The 18,827-nt window shown below is 43.8% G+C and overlaps 1 protein-coding gene across 1 annotated transcript; it reads left to right on the top strand.

Annotated features, from left to right (window-relative positions):
• Positions 1-17,159: 17,159 nt before the first annotated feature.
• LOC134227207 (cytochrome P450 4d2-like) lies at positions 17,160-18,785 on the top strand. Its single transcript, XM_062708552.1, has one exon. It carries the CDS (start codon positions 17,209-17,211, stop codon positions 18,727-18,729), a length of 1,521 nt encoding a protein of 506 aa, XP_062564536.1. The 5' UTR covers positions 17,160-17,208; the 3' UTR covers positions 18,730-18,785.
• The last annotated feature ends 42 nt before the right edge of the window (positions 18,786-18,827 follow it).

The raw sequence follows: 18,827 nt of genomic DNA on the forward strand, positions 1-18,827 counted from the left end.
AGATTTGCCTCGATCAATTCCAAGGCCACAACACGACAGTAACAAACGGCGCAAAGTGTGTCAATTGTTCCAAGGTTAAGGAAAGTGTTACGATCAGCACCCCAGCACTGTGAGGCATTTCTAATCAGTGTTTTGGTTTAATCTGACACATCGTGGCGGACTAGTCTCGTAACGTGAAATGATTTGTGTGAATTATTGTTAAAACAAATAGCCATTACCGAACGCGATCCTATGCTTTACGGAGAGGGTGGTTATTGATAAGCGATGCACTGCACACGCTTGGTTCGGGAAATGGTGCAGACCCTCTTGGAATCGCTAATTCGCGATGCGTATATTGTGAGTTATGTGGTGGAAGAGGTGGCACATTGAACGGGTTAACCAAAGTAATTAACATTGGAATAGAATTATGATTTTACACATGTGACCTGCAAAGCAGTGCAAATTTTTTTAAATAACTTCTTAATGATGAGCCAGATGATCCAGCCTAGGGTTGTAGGCCTCTATAATAAAGACATAAAAAATACCTCGTAATAATTATTATAAATAATTCAGATTAAGGTCGGAGTGGTTTCTGCAGTACATAAAAGTCGTCTCGAACCAGCTTGGCCATGACGGCACGTCGCCAACCACGAAGTTTTGCAAATCGTCTTCTACCTAGCCGATCAATCTTGCTCGCTGCGCACCTTGCCGGTTGGATTGTTATCGAAAACTATTTCCACCGGGTTACTATCTGACATCACAAATCACAAATCGACCACGTTCTGATTGATGGACGGCACTTCTCCGACATTATCGACGTCAGGACATATTGTGGCGCTAACATCGACTCTGACCACTATCTGGTGATGGTTAAACTGCGCCCAAAACTATCCGTCATCAACAATGTTCGGTACCGACGACCGCCGCGGTACGACCTAGAGCGACTGAAGCAACCTGATGTCGCCACTGCATACGCGCAGCATCTCGAGGCAGCGTTGCCGGAAGAGGGTGAGATCGATGGGGCCCCTCTTGAGGACTGCTGGAATACAGTCAAAGCAGCCATTAACGACGCAGCGGAGAACAACGTCGGGTATATGGGTCGAGGTCGACGGAACGATTGGTTCGACGAAGAGTGCAGACAGATTCTGGAGCAGAAGGACGCAGCGCGGGCGGTCGCGCTGCAGCAAGGTACCCGGCAGAACGTGGAACGTTATAGACAGAAGCGGAGACAGCAGACCCGCCTTTTTCAGGAGAAGAAACGCCGCCTGGAAAAAGCGGAGTGCGAGGAGATGGAACAGCTGTGCCGTTCTCAAGATACACGCAAATTCTATCAGAAGCTCAACGCATCCCGCAAAGGCTTCGTGCTGCGAGCCGAAATGCCGGGATAAGGATGGGAGCATCTTGACGGATGAACGTGTGGTGATCGAAAGGTGGAAGCAGCACTACGAGGAACATCTGAATGGCGCTGAGAGTACAGGCAGTGAAAGTCAAGGCAGCGGAGGAGATGACTACGTCAGTTCAGCGGACGATGGAAGCCAACCAGCCCCCACCTTGAGGGAAGTTAAGGATGCCATTCAACAGCTAAAGACCAACAAAGCCGCTGGTAAGGATGGTATCGGAGCTGAGCTCATCAAGATGGGCCCGGAAAAGCTGGCCACTTGCCTGCACAAACTGGTAGTCAGAATCTGGGAAACCGAACAGCTACCGGAGGAGTGGAAAGAAGGGGTTATATGCCCCATCTACAAGAAAGGCGACAAACTGGAGTGTGAGAACTTTCGAGCGACCACCATCCTTAATGCCGCCTACAAAGTGATATCCCAGATCATCTTCCGTCGTCTGTCACCATTAGTGAACGAGTTTGTGGGAAGTTATCAAGCCGGCTTCGTTGACGGCCGCTCGACAACGGACCAGATCTTTACTGTACCGTCGTGCGGGGCTTCTTTTGATAAATCAGGGGCTACTTTGGACATTTTAAAACAAGAATTATAACGAAAATTACTATTAAATTGTCATTATCACCAATCGGGTGTCTTGTTGATAGTTGGATGGTAACTTTCTGTTTCAAATTTGGTATTTTTTCCGTAAATTTTTTTCAAAAAATCAAAAATCCAAAGTAGCCCCCGGAATCAAAAGAAGCCCCGCACGACGGTACGACAAATCCTTCAAAAATGCCGTGAATACCAGGTCCCAACGCACCATCTGTTCGTTGATTTCAAGGCGGCATACGACAGTATAGACCGCGTAGAGCTATGGAAAATTATGGACGAGAACAGCTTCCCTGGGAAGCTTACCAGACTGATCAAAGCAACGGTGGATGGTGTGCAAAACTGTGTGAAGATTTCGGGCGAACACTCCAGTTCGTTCGAATCGCGCCGGACAAGGTGATGGACTTTCGTGCCTGTTGTTCAACATTGCGCTAGAAGGTGTCATGCAGAGAGCCGGGTGTAACAGCCGGGGTACGATTTTCAACAGATCCAGTCAATTTATTTGCTTCGCGGATGACATGGACATTGTCGGCCGAACATTTGCAAAGGTGGCAGAACTGTACACCCGCCTGAAACGTGAAGCAACAAAAGTTGGACTGGTGGTGAATGCGTCAAAGACAAAGTACATGCTTGTGGGCGGAACCGAGCGCGACAGGGCCCGCATGGGAAGCAGTGTTACGATAGACGGGGATACTATCTGACATTCTGACCACATGCCCGGCTTTCCATCCTGGGCGGCTGCTCGCTTTAGTGTTGACGGGCCCTGGTAAGTACGATTCCTGTAGACTTACTTTATTATTTATTGAGGCTACGTCGTCACGAGCCCCTGGGTCTGCCTCTGTTTCGTTGTCCTGACGGGTTCCAGTCCAGCGCTGGGGTGCAAATTTTGTCTCCGTTCTTTTGTAATGTGTGGCCGAATCTTTACTCTCTGGAATTTCTGTTGATATCAGTTTTTAATATATTGAGATATTGATATGAATCGCACACACCATGGCCTCGTCGATTACGATGAAAAACAGTAGTGTATATAGCATACATCATTGCCTCACTCCAGCGACTAGCCAGATGGGGTCAGACAAAGCTCAGTTATGCAGGACTCTGCACATCAAAGCTTTGTACTGCCCTTCGATGAGACTGACGATTTTTTCTGGAGTTCCTTTGCCTTTAAAGGCCCTCTACAGATTTCGTGGTTCAGACGATCGAAACCTACTGCAGGTGTAGCGATCCAACGGAAAAGGCGAGAAATTCGATACTGTGCTTTGCTGACACTGGACGTGAAGAACGCATTCAACAGCGCAAGCTGGGATGCCATCGCGCTCTCGTTACACCGGCTTAGCCTGCCGGTGGGACTGTACCGGATCTTGGAAAGCTACTTCTAGAACCGTGTTCTGCTATACGAGACCGATTCCGATCAGAAAAGTGTTCCTATTACCGCAGGAGTCCCGCAAGGGTCAATCCTGGGCCTGGTACTATAGAACCTGATGTATGACGGGGTTCTGAAGCTAAAGTTCCCTCCTGGTGTGAAGATCGCCGGCTTTGCTGACGATGTAACCCTAGAGGTCTACGGGGAGTCAATCCCCGAAGTAGAGCTAACCGCAGAACACGCGATCAGCACTGTGGCGGACTGGATGAGTGCGAGAGGCCTTGAGCTCGCTCAACATAAGACGGAGGTGGTTATCGTCAGCAACCGTAAGTCGGCACAACATGCAGTTGTACACGTGGGAGACGTCGCGATCACTTCAAAGCGGAGTCTGAAGATTCTTGGGGTCATCATAGACGACAAGCTTACCTTCGGTAGCCATGTCAAATATGCGTGCAAGAAGGCTTCGACTGCTGTGGCGGCATTATCGAGGATGATGTCCAACAGCTCCAAGGTGTGCGCCAGTAGACGTAGGCTACTGGCAGGCGTTGCCGCATCTATTCTTAGGTACGGCGGCCCGTCCTGGGCAAAAGCACTGGGGGTAACCAGTTACCTGCAGAAACTGGAGAGCACCTACCGCTTGATGTGTCTCAGGATGATATCGGCCTACCGCACGGTATCGCACGACGCATCCTGCGTGATAGCGAGTATGATGCCAGTCGGGCTGGTCATCCGGGAAGACGAGGAGTGTTTTGACTTACGTGGCACCAGAGGAGCCTGCGAGCGTACCAGGGTGACTTCGGTTGCCAGATGGCAGCGCGAGTGGGATAACTCCTCGAAAGGTAGGTGGACCCACCGGCTGATTCCTAACATATCAAGCTGGGTGGGGAGACTCCATGGGGAGGTTCACTTCCATCTGACACAATTCCTGTCAGGCCATGGCTGTTTCCAACAGTACCACCACAGGTTTGGGCACGTGGAGGTCCCCGTCTGCCCTGACTGCCCAGGTGTTAACGAAACTGCAGAGCACATACTGTTCGTATGTCCTCGTTTCGACGTCGAAAGAAGAGCAATGCTAGACGTTTGCGGCCGCGACACAACTCCGGATAATCTTATCCAGAGAATGTGTCAAGCGGTGGAGAAGTGGAACGCAGTCTCGACTGCAACCACTCAGATTGCCTGCAGCTTGCAGAGAATCTGGTGCGCCGAGCAACAATCGACAAGCATGACTAACTTGTGACTGGTTAGTTAGAGCGAAAGTGCCGAACGCGGAGAAGTGTGTGAATGGTCTGCCCATGCAGAGGTAATGGCGCAGCGGGTGGCAACCGAGATCGTCACCTCGAAGCATGGCAGAAGTGTGAATGAATAGGTGTATGTATGGACTGCACACGCCGCGCTGGGAGTAGCGCAGGAATGTTGGTAGTCATAGGATACACCGCGGCGTGGCAGAGGAGTGTGGGTGAGCATCCAAGTCAGTCTCAGATGGTACGAAAGGAATGAGTTGAGTTGAGTTGAGCTAGTCTCATATGGCATGAGCGAGGTGAGTCAGACTCACATGGTATGTCAGAAGTGGGAACCTAAGTGAAATGTCCCACAAGGGATGCCAGAGGGAGTGTTAGGTCGAATGACTAGAGAAGTATGTGTCAGCGCGAACTGAATGAAAGAGGTGAGCAGTCTCACATGGTATGATAAAGGTGGGCATACAAGTCAGTCCCACATGGCATGAGAAGGGTGGGCACAAAAGTTAGACCCGCACGGCATGATAGAGGTGAGCACACAAGTCAGACTCATAGGAGCGTTAGCGTGTATGCAAGCATGGAGTGCATGAGCGTGAAGTTAGACCCACATGGCATGAGAAGGGTGGGCACACAAGTCAGACCCACACGGCATGACAGAGGTGCAACAGAGTATGTAGGGTGTGTTTGAGGGTGCGATAGAGCGAGCACCCAAGTCAGACTCGCATGGGACGGGTGCCTGTGTAAGCAAGAATGAGCAAGTACGTTTAGTACTGCCATCCCATAGAAGTAGTACTGGGAGGTAGTTCCTGGGGGAAACGATGGTGGAGCCCAAGTCGGTCGGTTTAGTCGGTATTACCGTTATGGTCGAGTCCGACACTCCAGTACACTTCCGTGTGGTAGTTTGGCAACTACAATGCACGTGTACTGGGTTAGTGTGTAAATGCATTATCCCTTGTAAAAAAAAAAAAAACACCGCCTCCCCTAGTCGGCCGGTCGAGTCGCACGTTGCGGAAGTCCGGGATGCTGATGTTCACCTCCGGTTTTAGGTGCGTTTCGGTGATGAACGCCACGTCTATTTCCTTCTCCTCAAGGAAATCCTTCAGCTCAATTATTTTGCTCTTGAGCGGGCAAGCGTTCCAGTTGACCAGGCCCACCCTAGCAGCCATTTTCGATGATGAACATGCCAAGAGTGAAGACCTGGTCGAAGCGGGTTTTGCCGATGGAATCCAGGAGGCGGGAGCGGGGGCCATTCGATGGTGGATGGTGCCGACGATGCTGGAGCTTGGACCGATGCAGCAGCCGCTGCCAGTCGCTTGTGCGGTTGTAGCGGTGGGAGTATTGGAATCACACGACGGGGAGCCCGGATGGCTGGAAAGTTCACCTCGTTGATTACAGGAACACGGTTCTTCTTCGGCATGGTCCTGGTGGAAGCCTTCTTCCGGATTTCCAGGAACTCGGCTCGCTTTAGGCAGCCCTTTGTGGTGGCCCGATGTTTATCGCCACAGTTGGCGCACTTGGGATCGGCCACCTCCATTTTGTCGCACTCATCAGTCAGATGGGGTTCGCCACACTTGTTACAGCGCGGCTTCATGTGGCAGTTCCTGGTGCCGTGTCCGAAAATGAAGCAGTTGGTGCACTGCGTGACGTCGCGGTGCACTGGCCGATATCGCTCCCAGTCAACGACGGTGTAATTTATAACGCCGACCAGCTTCAGGTCCTTCCACGTGGTGGAGCTGTGCTCCAGGTGGACCAGGTAAAGCTGGTCGCGATATCTCCTCGTCTTGTCGTGACGAGCGATCTTGTGCACGGCCACCGGTTTCAATCCGCAACTTTCGAGCTCAGCTTTTAACTCCTCTTCCTTCATGTCGTGGAGTCCTCGCAGCAAAGCCTTTAGCGGCTTCGTGCCGGGGTGGTCATGAGTGTAGTACTCATACTTGTGGACCTCGAGGAACTCCACGACGGATTGATGATGGTCCTTGTTTGCCGGCATCACTTTCACGCCCTCGCTGCAGAGCCGAAAAGTACATTTCAGCCCTTTAGCGATCAGCTGGCGAATTTTTGGGCGCAAATCCGGTGGATCGCCCTTGATAAACACGGGCGGGCACTTCTCCTTCCGCTCCGGTTGCACCTGCGGCAGCTGCGATTGCTGCTTCTTCCTCTTTTTCGGCGGATTGCCGGCGTCATCAAGTGGCAACGGAGAGAACACGTTGCTCTGCAAAAGCTGCTTGGAGGGGTTACCCGCGCCTCCAAGAGCAGTGCGCTTAGGCACTTTTCCAGCGACCGAATCGGCCACCGAGTCTCCCATGATGGGTCCGGGAGAAAATAACGCCAACGCGACAAGCGAAAACGTAAACAGCGAACGAACAAGAAAAAACACTTCAAAAAAATGCGGGAGCGACAAGCGAAAACGTAAACAGCGAACGAACAAGAAAAAACACTTCAAAAAAATGCGGGAGCAAAAAAACACGTCCGTACGTGTTGCTGTCTCGAACTGGAATGGCTCGCGCGCGCTGAACAGCAGCTTTCTTGTATTTAATAAATTAAGCCCGTTAGCCCCGCCCCTTTGTGATCTGATATAGGTGTAACTATAATGTGCACTCATAACGATTTATGAAAAGGCGGGGCTAATAGAATTACTTCATTAGATATAAGAAAGCTGCTTTTCGGCGCGCGCGAGCCATTTTGATCGGGATTTCGCAGACAACGGACCCGACAACGCAGAATGACAAATTCTAAGAATCCTATTGTAGGGAAGCGCACGGATTAAAATAAATAAATACATATTATGAATTGAAGTCGTATAAGAAACTCTCAAAATAAGATTGAAATGAGATTATATAAAAATATTAATAATAATAATTTAGAAGAATGGGAACAAAGATTATTTATTCCAAAAGGCAGGTACAGGCGAGGATGATGGATGAATACATTTGAATCGCAGTAGGCATAAGGTATTCAAAATAGATGGTGTAATTGAATGGGCATGATAAAAGATTAATGGGGTAGATCGGAGTAGGCGTAGGATATTTGAAAACAGATGGTGTGAATGAACGAGTAGAATTCAAACAATGGAATTCAATCGCAGCAAGCATAGGATATTTGAAAATGAATCGGTGTGATTGAATTCGAAAAATATTGGAATCGCAGCAGGCTTAGGAGATTAGCTTCAGTTTGTTGGACGATTTGAAGTGGAATAAACGTGTTTCCAAACAAGTGCGAAAAAAAAGTTAATTATTTATCAAGTCCGATTATTAAAAAAAATATGAGTCACGACATTGGCGCTAGTGCTCCCGAGGAATCTAAAAAAAAGAAGTAAGTGGGATAATTGATTTTAAATAACGTGCGAATTGCCATTTTCATTCTGCTTTAATTGTTGAACTGTGCAAGATCCATTAAAAAAAAAAACAGAATATGCTAGCTTTCGAAATGTGCTCATGCGCAGACATTTTGTGAAATACGTTGTATATGAATCGCTCAACTGTATATTTTAATGGTTGAAGCGACACTAGCTTTTAGCATCGTGAAAACACAACATTGCATTTTGAACTGTGAACGGTATTTTTTTATATTTTCACTAAATACACAGTTGCACAGCACTGTTGAATTGTTTCATTATAAGACTACTTCGAAGCGATTATTTTTTTGTTACATTTTCATTGCCAAACATTTTTCATTGCCAAGTAACGGTATTGGAACAACAGTTTGATCTACGAATCATAGCTGCCACAACAGAGTACTTCACTAACACTAATGATCAATTTACCGTTTGAGTTCATTCGGATGTCAATTCCGTCATTGCCATCATTGCGAGAAACAATGTTCATTCATTTACACCAATTCATATGCAGGAATGCAAGTGTGTAATCTTGAAAATCAACGATAGTATGTCATCTTATTTTGATCGAAAAGTAGTGAGCGGTATTTGTATTCGTTTGTTTAGTTTTCCGCCATAATTTACGCGTTGAAATTCAATTCAGCTTAAATAATATTATGTTCAGTTGTTCGAAAAAGTGCTGGTGATGAATGGGTGTGTTCCTTGATGCCGGTGATACGTGGATTTAATGACAAAGATTTGTGAGATGAAACGTGCGATAATTTACATTAATGTGTGTATGATGTGTACGGGAAACGGTTTTAAAAAAGTTAATAGTTCAAATCCACGCACACATATCAAGTTATGTTTGGGGCTTTATAGATTTATTCATTGACAAGTGTAACAGTGCTTGGCTGTTTATTATTAACATACAATTTAATCTGAAAAGCATTGGTTTATGATGTTTAACGTAGATGTACCTATTACTTAAAAAAAAATGTATACCGTTGTTGATGTGATGTGTTATTACGGTTGTCAGATAAAAAAAAAAGTGATTTTACCGATAATAGGTGGTGTACAATATTTCGTGATGGTAGGTTCGTTGTGTCTCTGGGCATCGTATTGTTGAAATGCATTGTGACAGTGAAGCGATATAAATTCAATTATATGATCAAACGATGATTTCCAAATAAGTTCAATAGAGCTTCTTGAAAAATGTGTATTATCAATTTTGTAATCAAAAGTGCTAATATAATATTTTGCTAATCGAGATAATCAATGATGAATTAAAGTTACAAAAAAAAAGGAAAGCAGAAGTTTAGGACAGTGCTTAGTGATGAGTATCCAATATGCCTGATACTAATATGGCCAACGGAACCGGTTTCAAGATAAGTATACTGCAATAATAAACATATCTTTTTAAAAAATAACACGGCTTATAGGAAATTGATAGAAATTGAAAAAAAAACATGTGTATTTGGTGCTATTTATTTTTATTCTACTCGATAACTAAAGTATCACCAAAGATTTGTGTGAAATCGACAGACCGTCAGTGTCCTAAATCGCGTATATAGATATATGCATATCATTTTACAGCTATCCACAAATCGGCTTACTTGATAACATAATGATGCATCTCATTGATTTTTCCAATATTACAATAACTATTCCTGAATTCAAGTAGACCAGACTTGATGGCATAACAAATATACACTTTATGAATTGAATTTCGTTTTCCGGTAGCAAAAAAAAGCGTTTCCTCGAAGAATACACTGAAAATGGTGTCCTTAGAAAATCTATACTGTTATTCTCTATTTGGGCTAAAATTCAAATGGATTGTAGCTCATCTGAAATGAACGCAATAGTTACTAGAGAAATTTATATTATAATTTACCAACCTAACCAAATTCTTGCACAAAATGGACAACATGCTTAGTTATTGGATAAAATCGAGTGAATTATTAATTATGGATTCTCTGGGTTGGATGGTAAGTAAAATAAATTGGATGGAATGAGCAATTCAAACGTGTTCTGAGAGGGACCCCGGGAGGGTAGATATTAGTCTTTAGAATAGTCTCCAAGGAGGGTTAACTCATATAAACCGCACGTCCTCTGAGAGAGTAAGTGCTGAATTCGAGTCCCCTGAGAGGATAGTTTGAAGAAAATGCAAGTCCCTTGAGAGGGTAAGCATTGCAATACGCGAGTGTCCTGAGAGGGTAGATATTTGAAAAGTCCCCTGAGAGGGTAAGCTTAAAAAAATGCAAGTCCCCTGAGAGGGTAAGCAATGCAAAAAAAAAAAAAAATAAAGTCCCCTGAGAGGGTAGATATTAGAAAAGTCCCCTGAGAGGGTAAGCAATATAAAATTCGAGTCTCCTGAGACAGTAGAAAAAAGTTCAGTCCCCTGAGAGGGTTTACCTAAAAAAGAATGCAAGTCCCCTGAGAGGGTAAGCTTAAAAAAAATGCAAGTCCCCTGAGAGGGTAAGCAATGTAAAATTCGAGTCCCCCGAGAGGGTAGAAGCAAGTACAGTTTCCTGGGAGGGTTTACTTAAAGATAATGCAAGTCCCCTGAGAGGGTAATCAATGCAAAAGTCAAGAGAGGGTAAGCTTAAAGAAAATGCAAGTCCCCTGAGAGGGTAAGCTTAAAGAAAATGCAAGTCCCCTGAGAGGGTAAGCAATGCAAAAAAAAAATAAAGTCCCCTGAGAGGGTAGATATTAGAAAAGTCCCCTGAGAGGGTAAACTTAAAAAATGCAAGTCCCCTGAGAGGGTAAGCAATATAAAATTCGAGTCTCCTGAGAGAGTAGAAAAAAGTTCAGTACCCTGAGAGGGTAAGCAATGTAAAATTCGAGTTCCCCGAGAGGGTAGAAACAAGTACAGTTCCCTGGGAGGGTTTACTTAAAGATAATGCAAGTCCCCTGAGAGCGTAATCAATGCAAAAGTCAAGAGAGGGTAAGCTTAAAGAAAATGCAAGTCCCCTGAGAGGGTAAGCAATGTAAACGTCAAGTCTCCTGAAAGGGTATTGTTAGAATAGTCTCCTGGAAGGGTAAACTCTAAGAAAATACAAGTCCTCTAAGCGACTCAGGGGCCCAACGGTAAGACGGGCGGCTACAAAGCAAGACCATGCTGAGGGTGGCTGGGTTCGATTCCCGGTGCCGGTCTAGCCAATTTTCGGATTGGAAATTGTCTCGACTTCCCTGGGCATAAAAGTATCATCGTGTTAGCCTCATGATATACGAATGCAAAAATGGTAACTTGGCTTCGAAACCTAGCAGTTAATAACTGTGGAAGTGCTTAATGAACACTAAGCTGCGAGGCAGCTTTGTCCCAGTGTGGGGATGTAATGCCAATAAGAAGAAGAAGAAGAAGAAGAAGAAGAAGAAGAAGAAGAAGAAGAAGAAGAAGAAGAAGAAGCAACTCAAAAGCCCCCTGCAATAGCACGCAAAGTTCCCTGCGAGAGCATATGTATAGAACGTAGAGAAAACGGGAATTAATAAAGTTTTGACTAGAGGATGAACATTTAATTGAAAAAGCTAGATTTTTCTATGGAAGTTATTGAAATATATGAAATCTGATTGGTCAAATGTTTAAACAAATTAATAAGCAACTGTGAAAGAAAAAACCCTTAGAAGATGAGGCAATATTGCCTCTTCTTTTGATTGATATTTAAACGAATACAATAAAAGTTACGCTTAAATGATGAAGACGAGGAAAAATTATTACCGAATGTTACATTCGATCAATTAAAGCAAGAACGAAAGCAAACAATGCGTGTTTCAAAAATATATTTCAAATTTCAATGGTTTTATTGGTATTTTATTTAGCAAAATGAGTAAGACCACTAACAAAGACTTGTCGAGAGCATTGGCAATGGAAAAACAGCGAAACGCTCTCTTGGAGGCTCGACTCAAACAAACTCGTTGCAAAAAGAAGCATTCTTTCGAGTGGAGTGAAGAACCAATTGATGACGGTGATTCCTCGGCCAAGCTACTTGAAACTTGTTCAAGCCGAGGAAGCTCATCGGAGATTGACCATGATACGTCCATATTCACATCAATGTCATTCGCATCTCTGAACATTGTGGAGTGCAAACCAATCGATGGTGAAGATGAGGTTGACAAGAAATCCTTCGAGAACTGGAAAGAACTTCTCGAAGCGTCAATGCAATTTGCAAAGGTGAAGGATGAGTTCTCCAAAATCAGTATCTTCAAAATCAAAGCTGGATGTAAATTGATGGAGGTACTTGACGGTACATCTACTCGCGACGATGATCCGGATATGAAAATGTTTCCATACTCAAATGTCATGAGCCGATTGAAAAGGTACTTCAATTCTCGAGACTATGTTCTACTACAGCGGCAAAGACTTCGCTCGATGACTCAACAATCAGATGAATCCGATCTGAAATATGTCAAGCGAGTAACAGCGGTCGCTAAACTTTGTGACTATGGTGAAGATCAATTGATGGAAAACATTGCGGATGTCGTACAGTCACATGCCCTTAATTTGAAAGTACGTGAAGCAGGACGAAAAGTGATAAGAAAAGGCGGCTCACTTACTGAATTTCTTGACAAAATTCGGGGACACGAAATTGAAAAGCTGAACGAACAGACGTTCTTGAAAAATCATCAGCAGTACAGATCTGATGATCAGCAAATAGCGACCGTTGCATCTGAGCAGCGCAATCCTGCCGGAAAATTCCGGCCGTCTTCATCATTCAGATTTGTAAGTAAACCACAGGGGCCGATGTTCAACCAATCCAGAACGGCAGGCAGCTTTCGTGGAAGGGCTGCGGCTGCTCCCGTATCAGTTCACCGTTAAAAGAGTACCAGGCCATTCTAATATTGCTGATGCACTATCACGGTTGATCAGCAAAACTCAAGTTGACGAAGCATTTGATGAAGAAAACGACAGGCATGTTCTTTACGCCTTGGATGCGGAAACAATGGATATCACCTGGACAGATATCCAGCTGGCGTCCGAGGTCGATGTTGAATTGGAAGCAGTTCGATTAGCTATACATACAGATCGATGGCCCGAGCATTTACGGAGATATGAGTCTCAAGCGAAAGAGTTGAGAACATTGGAATCAATAGTCTTCAAGGGCGATAAAATAGTTCTTCCGAAGAGTCTACGTAGCAAGGCACTAAAGACGGCCCATCAAGGTCACATCAGTTGTGGTGCGACAAAGACAATTTTGCGCTATTATTTTTGGTGGCATAACATGAGTAAGGAAACACTAGAATTCGTTAAGAAATGTGAAACCTGTTTGCTGATTCAAGAAAAAACCGCCAATCCCCTTATCTAGTCGCGAGTTGCCTCACGGTCTATGGGAGCTTTTGCAAGTCAATTTTTCATCTCTTTATGGATATGGCTCAGGGCATTTCCTTGTCGTCGTGGATACAAATTCGAGGAATCTTCATGTTGTGGAGATGAAACATACTGATGCAAAAACCACGAACGCGGCACTTTGTAAAAACAAATTCCACCTGGGGATGCCGTTGATTATCCAAAGTGATAATGGACCGCCTTTCCAAGGGAATGAATTCATCGAGTACTGGGAAACAAAAGGAGTTCGGGTACGGAAAGCCATTCCTCTAAGTCCCCAAACCAATGGATCCATCGAACGTCAAAACCAGGGGATCATTAAGGCAATGGCAGGAGCTAAGCAGGACGGCAAGAACTGGAGGGATGCATTAGAGTGCTACACCCAAACTCATAACACACTTAAACAGCATTCGCGACTAGGAATTACTCCATTTGAATTAATGGTAGGGTGGAAATACAGGGGAACTTTTCCATGTCTGTGGGACTCCGAAACAGCTGAGGAAATAGATAGAGAAGATGTTAGAGAGAATGATGCACTTGCGAAACTAAACAGCAAAAAATACGCAGACCAACACAGAGGGGCGAAGGAATCTGATATTGCCGTAGGAGACACAGTAGTAGTCGCAACGTTTCAACGAAATAAAACGGACCCCACTTTCTCCAAGGAAAGATACACTGTTTTGACAAGAGAAGGAGCCAAGGTTGTTATACGCAGCGATAGTGGTGTACAAATAGCAAGAAACATACGGGACGTAAAGCGAGATACAAGATTTGAAGCTGTTGAAGGGATGAAGGAAACTTGTAAGGATGATGTAGTGAACAAATTTGGAAATTTGGAAGTATCCGGGGATAATGCTGAAACAATTCGAGGGGAGATGTCAGAAAACATCAACGATGGAATCAACAGGACTGACGACAGGAGGCCGAAGAGAATGTCTCGCAAACCAAACAAATTTAATGATATGATTTTATACCGAATTTTTTCATGAATAGTAGGAGTGGGGGAGAATGTAGGGAAGCGCACGGATTAAAATAAATAAATACATATTATGAATTGAAGTCGTATAAGAAACTCTCAAAATAAGATTGAAATGAGATTATATAAAAATATTAATAATAATAATTTAGAAGAATCGGAACAAAGATTATTTATTCCAAAAAGGCAGGTACAGGCGAGGATGATGGATGAATACATTTGAATCGCAGTAGGCATAAGGTATTCAAAATAGATGGTGTAATTGAATGGGCATGATAAAAGATTAATGGGGTAGATCGGAGTAGGCGTAGGATATTTGAAAACAGATGGTGTGAATGAACGAGTAGAATTCAAACAATGGAATTCAATCGCAGCAAGCATAGGATATTTGAAAATGAATCGGTGTGATTGAATTCGAAAAATAATGGAATCGCAGCAGGCTTAGGAGATTAGCTTCAGTTTGTTGGACGATTTGAAGTGGAATAAACGTGTTTCCAAACAAGTGCGAAAAAAAAGTTAATTATTTATCAAGTCCGATTATTTAAAAAAATATGAGTCACGACACCTATGAAATTGTCTCGATTCTGAATTTGGTTATGAGATGTTGTTTATCTTAGATGCGTATTGTTACGAGGAATAACAGCAGGAATTTTATTCAAGACGAAGAAGAACCAATTTTCTTTTCCCAATGTTCCTTTCCAACTAACTGACACCACAATTTGTAATAAATTTTCAGCATCGGCACTGGCGGTGCGGGATCGCCACAGTGCCATTTTCATGGTCAACCTTTTCTTCATATGAAATTCTGGTTCGTTGAGGTTGAATGATCTGCAGCAACACATCGAGCACCACCACCAATGCGATGGATTTTCTTTGAAAATGTTATTAGCGCCTCCGTGATGCTGTGTCCGCTCCGCTACAATGGCTTTGATGCGTCTGCTATGCGTAAAATCTTGTTCAAACTGAGGATTAGATCCAAACCCGCAAGTGATTGATTTTTGATGTCTGTGCTAGTGATGTATGTTCGTGATTGGTTAGTTTACCTATTTCTAAACATTTTATCAATTATCAATAATAAATAGTTAAAAATCAGTATTGAAGCGTTGACTCATCCTTGATCGAATGGTCCAAAAAAATTTAAAATCCATCGAGAAACGGCTTAGATATTAAAGTTTAAAGTCTATCATATTTTCGTGACGATCCTCGATTTTCGCAATCGTAAAGTGTACCCCAATATAGAAAACACAGACGTATTCCTACGTCAAAAGATTCCACGTGTCTTGGAGGGACACGAACCCTCAACCTCCTACTCTCTAGATAGGTGTGATAACCCCTACACAACAAAACCACTTAAAGGTCACGTTTGCGGAAAAGCCATCAGAATCCAAGTACCAACCTCAACGGCGGTTAGCTCTTTTTTGCAAATTGAATATCTTTTGGATGCTTGATTTGTCCAATCTCCACATGTGCTTTACTGTTGTATATCCACAGTCAAGCGAGTGCACATTGTTTATTAAACGAGAGGATCGCACTCTATGCCCCCAACAACGGGCTGGGCGGATTTGTATAGAGTGCGAATACATATCACAGCAGAAATTCAGCAAATCATCACATCACACCCAAATCACAGCAGAAATTCATAAAAGTTTTTTTTGCAAAAGTCTAAAGGGAAATTTTTCTAATTCTAAAGAGCAGTATTTTCTGGAGATTATCCGAAGGTATTTTCGGAGGTATTTCCTTAAAAGTTCATTAAAACATTTTTGTCTAGTATTTACGGATGAAATTCCGCCAAACTTCTAGGAGGAGCTTTTCCACTTCATTAAAAAAAATCCACAGGAATTCTTGTGGGACTTTTTGAAAGATTTTCCGACAACACAGAAATTAAAAATGAATTTCTTCAGGACTTCCTGCAAGAATTTCCTCGATAATTGTCGGAGTATTTTTTTTTTCCTGTTCGGGTGTGCCACTGCGACCTGTTATTAGATCTATGTCGGAGTATTTACTGTATCGCTCATAAAAAATCTACTCCTCCGCTCATTTTTGGTCGCAACGAAAAATACGCGCCACATAGTTGCCCAAGAAAAACATACCTTCAGAAAAAAGCTAATTCGATGTTTTGCCTTTCTCGTATACTAAGTATACGTAAAGGCTATATGATCGCTCCGAAAACAAACTTTTTATAGAAGGCTCGGAGACCCATAGTCTTATATACCGATCGACTCAGTTCGACGAATTGAGGTGATGTCTGTGTGTGTGTGTGTGTGTGTGTGTGTGTGTGTGTGTGTGTGTGTGTGTGTGTGTGTGTGTGTGTGTGTGTGTGTGTGTGTGTGTGTGTGTGTGTATGTGTGTGTGTCTGTGCGCACCCACAAAAAAATGTCACTCATTTTTCAGGTACTTATCCTTAACCGATTTACTCTCAACAAGTTGCATTCGACGCAAAATACTCTCCCATTGTTTCCTATTGAAAATTGGCCAGATCGGACTAGGGTCTCGAGAGTAATGGCCAAAATACTATTTTTATAATGCACGAGAAAGGCATCATCGCCGCTAGGTGGATTAATCTGGGTTTTTTTTTTTAAATTCTGCCGCCACGTAGTGCATTCCGACGGTGAATGCTTGGATAGCACGTGCTGATTGTACTGCGGATAAATTTTTCACATCTATGAGAGCCATAGAAAATGATCACGAAAGATGTGAGATCAAAATTTGAGGTTGGGGCGCAAACAAGTTGGGGCGCAAAGGCTAATAGTTGAAAAAGGAGATCAAAGCACCCCAGTTTCCCATACAGCACATAAGATTGAACCCCTTTCATCGGAATCCGTGCATTCATGTATAATAAATATTCGCCTCAGTGATGTTTGTTGATACAGCCTCTACTATGCTAATAATCAGTTTTTCAGTAAACCAAAATATTAATAACCCTTATCATGGCAAATGAAAAATACTCCATCTTATCAATGCATAAAGCTTTGTAAGTTGCAGTTGTACATTCAGCGAGTTTGCTCAGTTTACAGATAAACGTTAATCGGTCAACATGTACCATTTTGCGATTATTTTCGCCCTCCTACTCACAGCTGTCGTTCACTTCTGTGTAAAACGACGCAAAATGCAATCATTTGCGAAACATTTCCCCGGACAAACACCACGCTTCCTACTGGGCAACATGTTGGATTTTGATACCGATATTCCGGGAATTTTTCGAAAAATGATTCAATTTCACGAAGATCATGGTCCGGATATAGCGACCCGTGGTGTGGGAAACTACGTGATGCTGAACCTGACCAGTGCCAGTGCAGTGGAGAAGGTGTTGATGGCAAAAACCACCCAGAAGTCTTTGCTTTACGAAATGATCGAGCCCTGGCTCGGCAAGGGATTGCTAATATCGTCCGGAGAAAAGTGGTTCCATAGGCGGAAAATCATTACTCCAACCTTTCACTTCAAGATTTTGGAAGGATTCGCTGAGGTTTTCAATCGGGAGACAGAAGTTCTGATGGACAAGCTGAGGAAACATGATGGACAGGATGAGTTCGACATCTATGATTATATTTCGTTGCATGCGCTGGATAGCATCTGCGAAACTTCGATGGGTGTTCGCATCAACGCGCAAAATGACCCAAACAATCAGTATGTACGCGATGTGAAAAGAATGACGGAGCTTATCTTGCTTAGGATTTTCCACATGGTGAACACATATCCCAAAGTGTACTGGTATTTGATGCCAAGAGCGTGGGAACAGAGAAGAATCATTCGACGATTGCACCAGTTTACGGATTCGGTAATTCAGAAACGACGCGAGCAGCTCATAGAGCAAAATCAGCTTGAAACCGTAAAATTTGATCTAGACAATGAAAATGTGTACTCCAAGCGAAAGCACACTTTCTTGGACTTGCTACTGAGTGTCACCGTTGATGGTAAACCTCTATCAAACATCGATATCCGAGAAGAGGTAGACACTTTCATGTTCGAAGGGCATGATACAACTACGTCTGGAATTGCTTTCACCATATTGCAGTTGGCAAAGCATCAAGATATTCAAACTAGACTCCATCAGGAAATTGTGTCCATTTTGGGGAATACGGATTGCCAGACGACTCCTCTTACGTATAACAATATTCAGGAATTCAAATACCTAGATATGGTGGTCAAGGAGTCCTTACGATTGCTCCCACCAGTGTCATTCATCGGTCGTCAGCTGGTGGAAGACACAGAAATCAATGGTGTCATCATACCGGCCGGTGTGGATGTTACTGTTCCCATATATGTGGTGCATCGCAACCCGAAGGTGTTTCCCGATCCCGAACGCTTCGATCCAGAACGGTTTGCCGATGGTGCCGACAATTTGCGAGGGCCGTACGACTACATTCCTTTCAGTGTGGGTGCTCGGAATTGTATTGGCCAGCGATACGCGCTGATGGAGCTGAAGGTGACCATTGTCCGGTTGATTGCGCATTACCGTGTGTTGCCCGGGGAATCAGTTCCCAATATAAGGCTGAAAACGGATTTGGTGCTTCGTCCGGAAGGAGGAATACCGATCAAAATTGTATCGCGAGACTGAACTATTAGGTTTTTCAAATAAATAGTGTGAATCTGTATTTTTTTGTTGTTGAAAAAATATGGTACCTTTCTTGGTACCTGAGAAAATACTAACCAAAT

The sequence above is a fragment of the Armigeres subalbatus genome, chromosome 3, assembly GCF_024139115.2.
Source record: "Armigeres subalbatus isolate Guangzhou_Male chromosome 3, GZ_Asu_2, whole genome shotgun sequence".
In the NCBI taxonomy this organism is placed as follows: Eukaryota; Metazoa; Arthropoda; class Insecta; order Diptera; family Culicidae; genus Armigeres; species Armigeres subalbatus.

Excerpts from the sequence above, each read along its gene's own strand:
- LOC134227207 (XM_062708552.1), top strand. The coding sequence starts at position 17,209 with ATGTACCATTTTGCGATTATTTTCGCCCTCCTACTCACAGCTGTCGTT.